The sequence below is a fragment of the Rhineura floridana genome, chromosome 6 (genome assembly GCF_030035675.1).
Source record: "Rhineura floridana isolate rRhiFlo1 chromosome 6, rRhiFlo1.hap2, whole genome shotgun sequence".
In the NCBI taxonomy this organism is placed as follows: Eukaryota; Metazoa; Chordata; class Lepidosauria; order Squamata; family Rhineuridae; genus Rhineura; species Rhineura floridana.
In genome coordinates, this window is record NC_084485.1 from 13,722,961 (window position 1) to 13,731,359 (window position 8,399).

The 8,399-nt window shown below is 45.4% G+C and overlaps 1 protein-coding gene across 1 annotated transcript in view; it reads right to left on the reverse strand.

Annotated features, from left to right (window-relative positions):
* Window positions 1-6,413, reverse strand: part of COL9A3 (collagen type IX alpha 3 chain) — an 87,963-nt gene extending 81,550 nt beyond the window's left edge. Inside the window, exons 1-2 of the mRNA XM_061631044.1 lie at window positions 6,333-6,413; window positions 4,547-4,615 (exon numbers count right to left, since the gene is read on the reverse strand). Of these exons, the coding sequence (XP_061487028.1) occupies window positions 4,547-4,615; window positions 6,333-6,398 (135 nt within the window). The 5' untranslated portion in view covers window positions 6,399-6,413. The remainder of the gene's footprint in view (window positions 1-4,546; window positions 4,616-6,332) is intronic.
* Window positions 6,414-8,399: the final 1,986 nt, after the last annotated feature.

An 8,399-nucleotide genomic window follows, 5' to 3' on the forward strand; every position in this document is an offset into this window, starting at 1 on the left:
ATTGCAAACAGGGCCAGCACCAGACTGCAGTGGGCCCTTGAAGGTGGCAGCAACACAGTGTGGCAGCAACACAGTAGCACTGTTAGCACACTGTGCACACATGCCTGCCATCACCCAAGATGGTGACGGAGGAGTATTAATGAGAGAAGTGGCACAGCCAGCCTGAAGCGGGGGCGTGGGTTGGGAAGGTGCCTCCTGCTCTGTGAACAGCACCAGCATCAGGTCATGGGGCACATGCTCTGTGACCCAATGCTAACATGGACTGTGGAGAGTGGACTACACCCACCCAGACCCAGCAGCAGGAGCCCTCTGCCAGTGCTCAACCTGGCTGTCTGCTGGTGCCAGGCCGGATTTCAACCTGGGCCCTAAGTTGCGTAGGTGCATTACGAACAGGGCCGGCGCCAGGCATGCCGAGTCCCTTGGGCACACACATGCATGTCCCACCTACCTACCTTCTGCTATCTGTGGGAGCGTCAGCTCCCGATCCTGCCGCTGATTGCAGAGAGGGAGCTCCAAGACCCTCCTCCACTGCCTCACAGACCCGCGACACCTCCGTCGCCATCTTGGTTGATGGCACGCGTGCGTGCTATGCAGGTGCACCCCTGCCATCAACCAAGATGGCAGAAGGGGAATCAGCCCCTTAGGAAAACTTCTGCCACCATCTTGGGTGATGGCAGGCTTGCGCCTAACAGGGCAACCAGCATTTACATCAAGGGAGAGGTAGGTGGGGCAGGCAGGCAGGCATCAGTAGGGGGGTGTCTGGGAGCTCCCTCTCGTGATCCATGGCAGGGGTTGGGAGCTGACGCTGATGCGGATCACGACACAGAGCGCTACCCACCCTAAGGAGGGGCCCTTCACGGGCCCTCGGCCAGGGCCTGACCTGGCTGCCCTCTAGCACTGGCCCTGATTATGAACATAAGAATAATCTTGTTGAATCAGACCAAAGGTCCATCTAGTCTAGCACCCCATTCTCACAGTGGCCAACCAGACGCCTACAGAAAGCCTGCAAGCAGAACACTGGTATTGATCCCCAGCAATGAGCATTCAGAAGCAAACTGCCTTCGATAGCTTCATGGCTAGTTGCCACTGTTAATCTGATCTGCCATGAATTTATCTAATCCAAGGCCCAGCCCACATGGTGGATGGTCAGGGATAATGGGAGTTGTAGTTCAGCAACATCTGGAGGGCCACAAGTTAGCCACCCCTGGATTAGAAAAATTCATGGAGGATCAGGCTATTGGGGGTTTGGGCCCTTAAGCCAGAATAGGACAGCACCACACTCAGCTAGGAGGTGTGATACAAAAACAAAATGCAAACCCAGAGTATGTTCTTGAAGAACTAAGAGCTAATTCACTGGCATTTATTATTTATTGTTCTCTTTATGCAGAACAGAAGCTCTCAAAACGGTAGGGGAAGGCAGCAGGATTCTGTTCAAACCTCCAAAAATCTAAGGTAAAACAATGATGGCAATAAATTGCTTCTCACTATACAGGCTTGTAGATCAAAAGAGAAGGGGGGAGCGTGTATTTGTTTTGCACGAAGGAAGGTGGGATGAGGTAGGGGAACATTAAAATCTGATGCTGAATTCTGCGGCCTGTACTACAAATTCAGTAAGTTGGCATATATCAAGAATTGAGAAGGAACCTCTGTTACATTTAATGTATAACTGGGGAAGAGCACCCCAATGAATTGCATGGATTAAATGCAGCTGGGATTTGACATTCTTCTTTTTTGTAAAGTATAAATGGTTCCAGAATAAAGGGATGCTGAGTTTAAAGAGGCTATCTTTTGGAACACACCGCCAAGAAGATAACAGAATGTTGTCTTGTGGGTGCACTATTTTTTATTTTTGAAATTTGTGTTACATTGTGATGAGAACATTTCAATAACAACAAAGAAAGCATTTACTGTCTCCTGAACTAAATCTTACACCCAACTGGCAACTGTCACTGGAAACAGCTTCCTCCTCTCCCTGATCTTCATAGCATCTTGTAAGACATGTGACATGATGCCACTGTGTGCTCTGGGCTTCACTGCCCCTGCAGGCAGCAGCCAATGAAGTGAGAAACTCAACCTTGGATCCAAAGGTCCCCTTGGCACAAGTATCTCTTGTTAATCCTATGAGTAGACCTATTGAAATTAATGGACCTGCCTAATTTAGATCCATAGGCATGCTCTGAGTAGAATCTAGTTGGATACAACTCCATGATTCTACCTGCAGCTTCCCTCTGCACCCCAAAAATGGTTCCAGAGGAACATCTTTAACAGCCCCCCATCATTTGTGAAATTTCTGCACACCTTATTTTTCATCGTATGGCCATGCCCTTGGGTGTACAGTCTACATGCATGACATACCCCTGTCCATTTGCAAGCACGGATCTGACCACAAATATTCCCATGCTCAACATTTGTTGAATGGCCCTTGGATGTTGCAGATTTCCCCACCAGTTAAGGATCAACAATGCTTGCCATGCAGGTCAGCGTTGCTAGCATTGCAGCAAAGATGAATGGACTGAACTACTTGCTTCATCTATTGAATAGAGAGTTGAGTAGATGACCTTGACAACCTCCTCCCTGCAAACATGGTGCCCCAGGAGGTTGCTTTCCTCACCTGCCCCCGAATCTGGTCCTAGGCTAGGTGACCCACTTTTTGAGTGGCTTTTCCAGGGCAGTGGGGAACATGCCTTTTCTGATGCAGCAAGATCTTTGGATCCAAGCCTTGGAGCCAACTTAAGTGCCCTCCAAATGTTGCTGTGGATTCCATCAGCTTCAGCCAGCATGGCCAATGGTCAGGGATGATAGGAGTTGTAGCCCAACAACTTCTGGAAGGCACCAAATTGGCTACCTTTTATGTGTCTTATCTCCTCTCTTCCCTGGTGATATGGGGCTGCTGTTTCCCATGTTCTCTGTAACCTCCTCTTGCTTTCTCTATCAAGTGATTTGAAATTGAAATTTCATAATGAAAATTTGTTTGCTAGTTTTATGAAGTTTATAGAGTGATAGTGTTGGAAGGGATCTGGGAGGACATCTAGTCCAGCCCTTGCACAGTGTACAAGCCCTGACAGAAGGCCATTCTTAAATGTATTTAAACAATGCATTTCACCTACACTACACACCTGTCTTGTAGATGGCTCCTCATAATAACCCAGTGATCAAAGCACATTGCGGTGAGCACTAGATTATGTTTATGATGTCCAAGGGTTGCATCCAACAAGGTCGTCCCATTACCGCAACAACTTTCACCAGTGCAATGGAACTTCCTCTCCCTCTCCTCTCCCCATGCACTCCCATGCCATTCCAAATCTGCTTTGGAGGATTGGGAAAATCCCCAGTACAGATTTATGGGGTGTGGGGAGAGGAGAGGGAAAAGAAGTCCCATTGTACAGGTGGACATCTTTGCACGAAAAGGATTTATTTATTTATTTATTTATTTATTATTTGATTTTTATCCTGCCCTTCCTCCCAGCAGGAGCCCAGCAGGATGACTTCATTGGATACAGCAGGATGACTTCATTGGACACAGTCCTAACTTTAATTCCCCCCACTATTTATTTATTTATTTAAAATATTTCTATCCCACCCTTCTACCCCACGATGAGGCACTCTGGGCAGCTCACAATGCAACTGTACACCGTAAATAAAAACACAGTAAAACATTCAAATAAATAAATAAATAAAATACAGTTAACAATTCAAGGGGTGTGATATTAAAAGGGGGCTAAAGAGGTAAAACTCGAAAGAGGGGGAAAATAAAATCGGTTTCAGGCTATACCTTCAGTCCCTCCCAAAGGCTCTCTGGAACAAGATGGTTTTCAAAAGTCTCCGAAACACCATCTGGATGGGCGCAAAGCAGGCTTCTTGGGGCAGGGTATTCCAAAGCCTGGGGGCCATAGCTGAAAAGGCCCTCTCCCACATTTGAACTCATTTGTTTTGTACATACAGAGTAGAAAGCATTTTAAATAATCCCCTCAATGTTTGAATTTTATTTTGTTATTACTGACTATTTATGATAAGTTATGGCTGTGAAATATAAAATGGAAGCAAAAAAAAATACAAAAAACAAGCCATGCCAGATTTCCTAATGCTGAATTAGCCCGAATTTAGGCTGATTGAAAACATAAAACATGTTTGTAAAATCAACTTGATTTTCAAAGTATTTTAAGCAAGGCACACACTTGACGTTCATCCTAGCAACTGAATATTCTAATTTGGTTTTTAAAGCATTGTCTATTTCATTGCTTGATTTTGCCCAGTAAGAAGCAGGTGACTGTGCAAGATGTGGCCATTATTCTCCCAAGGAAGACATCTTGATCAGAATGACTATGTCTGAAATTACCTGAATGTTGTGCGCTTGAGGGAAGATCGCTAAGATTCTCTCATGACGGAGAAATGAAGAGCCACACTCTACACACAATAAACAGCAAGCCCTCAAGCCAGGCAGAAGGTTGATCTATCCATAATTCTAGTCATCCTATAAGATTGTCCAACTGAAGTTCCACCCCTTTCTCCCTCAAGCTTGGTCCAATCCTGGCTTCCCAATACTTACATCTATGCCATCCTTGCCAGATGGTCCTGGGGGTCCTCTGGGTCCAGGAGGGCCTCGTGATCCTGGCCTCTAGGAAGTGAAGTAATAAAAAAGTGAGATCTTGCATCAGATGAAACATAGAGAAACAGATCAGACAATTCAGAAGCAACCAGGGACTTCTAATTCCCCTTCTTTTGGGGACAAGCACCAAGGGAACTCTATAGACTCATTCATTGGTAACTCAATGAGCTCAGATCTTAAAGGGACCAACCCTCCAGTCTTCACTGAAAATACTGCACCCAATTTTCCACCCCTCCTTCTGCTGTTAGCTTTTGGGGAACGGATACCATAATTTGAAGCAAGCACTTGCCCACCTTCATTTATCCAGAACCTTCATTTAATGCCCCCTTCTTTTCAGGAATGGAAAAACCCACCCCCATGCTGCCCTGCCAACTAGAATTTATTTACCACACTTATATCTTATGTTTCCTTCATTCTCAGGTTGGTGTGCTCTTTCACACACACATCTGACTAACCGGTCAGGGGCCTTCCTGCTTTGCAGAACAGAATTTGCAAGTTGCAACGCATAAAATATTTAGCCAGCTCAAATCCCAGTTATATTATTTGCACCTCTTAACTGGTCCCTTGATTGTGCTCAGCTTTATGGACTGTGACCCTGAAAAACCACCTTTCAGTAATGTGTTCGGGGTAGGGAGGGGGAAGCACAGTTAAAGTTACAATAATGTGCAAACTGTCTTCTTTTTAAGATCCTTATAAAGGTAGGGGAAAAAGAGGTGTGTAGTTAATTTCCAGTGAGTTGCACCGAATTCTGCATGGATGGAACCTCTATGAATGCACACACTGTTTGTGTTAAGGGGAGAAAAACTATAAATGCTTTCCTATGTGGAAAAAAGCCCCAGAGAGTACCTTGCAACCACGCTTTGGGCAACAAAGGTTTCTTTGTATAGCAAAGTTTGTTCACGGATGGGAAGGTGGGGGTGACGATTCCAGATTCCTGAATGTGGCTGCAGAAAAACTTCAGTGGTAACTTTAAAGAAAAGAATCCCTTTAATTCCCCCATAATCCAGTTATTATTCTTTGCAGTATGCTGTTTATGAATAGAGCTTCCACTGAAGGAGTGACTTATCATAAGGCTGTTTCCTTAAATGTGAGTTCAAAAGTAGATCGACTGATAGGAAAGGGGGGAGGGAACCCACACCTCCCAAAAGGCTAAAAATACAGAACACTGAAGTTTTTGTTCAGTGTGGAACGTCATGCTTTTCATGTTAAACCAAATAGTTTCTTTTCAAGTCAACTTTTGTCCTAGTGCTCTTTCAAGTGTGTTTAACATTTAACTTTGCTGGCTTGTGACATGGAGCATGAATTAAACACCATCTAAAATCATTGCAAAAATCATATAGGTAAGCACCTTGCTAACTACCATAGTATAGTTCTATATTCACAATCACTAAAGACACAATCGCAACCCTGATCCATAAGCATTTATTGAAAGACCAAGACCATTTTTCTTGTCAGTTAACTTGATTGTGCATGCAGACATGTATTGCAGATTGATTGTTACTTAATGAAGTATCTGCTTTTACGACCCCGTCCTATCCATGGTGACCCCGAAGTCCCACTGCTTTCAGATTGCAACTCCATGGATTCATATACACATAATGAGTGATTGTCCTTTTCTGCAAGCTGTGGATGCTTGTTCCAGAAGCTGGAGGCTAAACCGTTAGATGTCCAAAGCGTTGCAGCTGTGAAGCTTTGCCTTTTCAAAAGGCGAAGGAACAATCCTTACCTGAGTTGAGGTGGAGGCCAAAAGCTGAAAGAGAAGGAGTAATCCAAAAGCTGAGAATCTAGCCATAATTGTCACAAGTTAATCCTTCTGGGCTCCAAAATTCAGAAAGCTTCTCTCTCCCCTGCTGCCTATGCTTCCCTCCTGTGCTTTTCAGATTGCCACTCCTAAACTAATCCCTTCCACCACCAGGGAAACCTGCGTCTCCTGTCTAGAAGGGGAGAGACGCACCAGCCAAGGAGGTACAAGGGGCTGAACTCCGATGGAGAAAGAGACCAGGTTACTGAGAAAGGGGAGGAGGAAGAGAAGGGCTGGCCAGACCGTAGAATGACACACTGACTCAGGAAAATAGGCGTCCATTCACAGCTCAAGACTTTTCTTTTTTAGCCTGCTGTACTCTGGCCAGAGAGCACTAGAAGGGACCCAACCACAGAGAAAATGATTGGTTCCGTTTAGCTGGCTTGCCTGTTTCACCACGCAAAGAAGTCCTGATCTCCATTGGACATCACTGGTTTAGACAAACCTAACATGCTAACTGGGTGACCCACAGATCATAGAATCGTAGAGTTGGAAGGGGCCTAACAAGGCCATCAAGTCCAACCCTCTGCTCAATGCAGGAATCCAAATCAAAGCATTCCCGACAGATGGCTGTCCAGCTGCCTCTTGAATGCCTCCTGTGTTGGAGAGCCCACTGCCTCTCAAGGTCACTGGTTCCATTGTCATGTGGCTCTAACAGTTAGGAAGTTTTTCCTGATGTCCAGATATAGCCGTGGAAGCAATCCCTGCGAATCACAGTATCACGCTGTGATTGGGATGCACCGCCTTCAGCATGCTTGCTATTCATATGTTCCCCCTTCACTGTTGGAGGCAGTATGCTTTTGAATACCAGTTGCTGGAGACTGCAGCAGGGGATAATGCTCTTGCCCTCAGGTCTTTCTTTCGGGCTTCCCGTGGGCACCTGGTTGGGTACGTGAGGACAGGATGCTGGACTAGATGGACCACTGGCCTGATCCAGCAGGCTCTTATGTTCTTATGTACGGCTGCCCCAGCTGTTACCCACAATGGCTCAATTCACGCATTCTTTTTATCCAAAGGAATATGTACCCATGGATAATCAGGAGAGTTCAGGCACACCTGTTGATCCCACGATGGTGGTAACATCATGTGCAGTGTGAATCAACCAGATTCACCAGAGATCTGCCGCTACTGTCTGGGCTGATGCCAGGCAGTACAGATCTGCTACGGCGGTAATTCTCAGAGGAAACAGTTCAGCATGCTCAGCGCTAAGAGTTTTATTTATTTGTAAACTGTATATCCTGCCCTCATCACATGACCTCAGGGTGGGTTACAACAGGGGTCAACAACCGTTTGGACCAGAGGACACATTGCAACATTTGAGAGTGCTGGGGGCACCAGTCACAAAATGGGTGCTATGGGGCATGACAAAGCACAAAACTGAGAGAGTAGTCATGATGCAACATTTCCCATAATTGTATTTCCATACTAGAAAAGGCTTGACCTGTTGAATTTCTGCCTGCCATACAGCCTTTGGAGGCATAAGAACCCTGTTTTTCTCCAATACCAACCTTAAACCAAAGCCTAAGCTGCCATCCTGTACCCACTTGCCTGGAAGTAAGCCCCATTAAACATAGTAAGACTTACTTCTGAGTAGACACGTATACCATTGTACATTGTAAGTTAACTATACAGTGAATTCTTATTCTAATAACAATGACAGGCAGGAGTTGCCAGGCTGGCTCATTTCACAGAAATTGTTTAGAAAGGTGCCTGCATATTTTGCTCCATAAATTTCTTTCTAGGAGGGCTAGAAACTTGTCTTCTTAAAAAAATGAAAGCTGATTCTGGACTACCTGCTGGGGGTGCCACTGAAGGCCTTCACAGGTGCCATGGTGCCCACAGGTGACAGGTTGGTGACCCCTAGGTTATATTAAAATGTAAGCCAATCAGAAACTATAAAGCACCAGCAGATCACTAAATTTCATATTGATATATTGTGACAGAGCCTGACCACAAAAAAAGACAAAGATGGGCAGTGTTTGTGCCATTTGG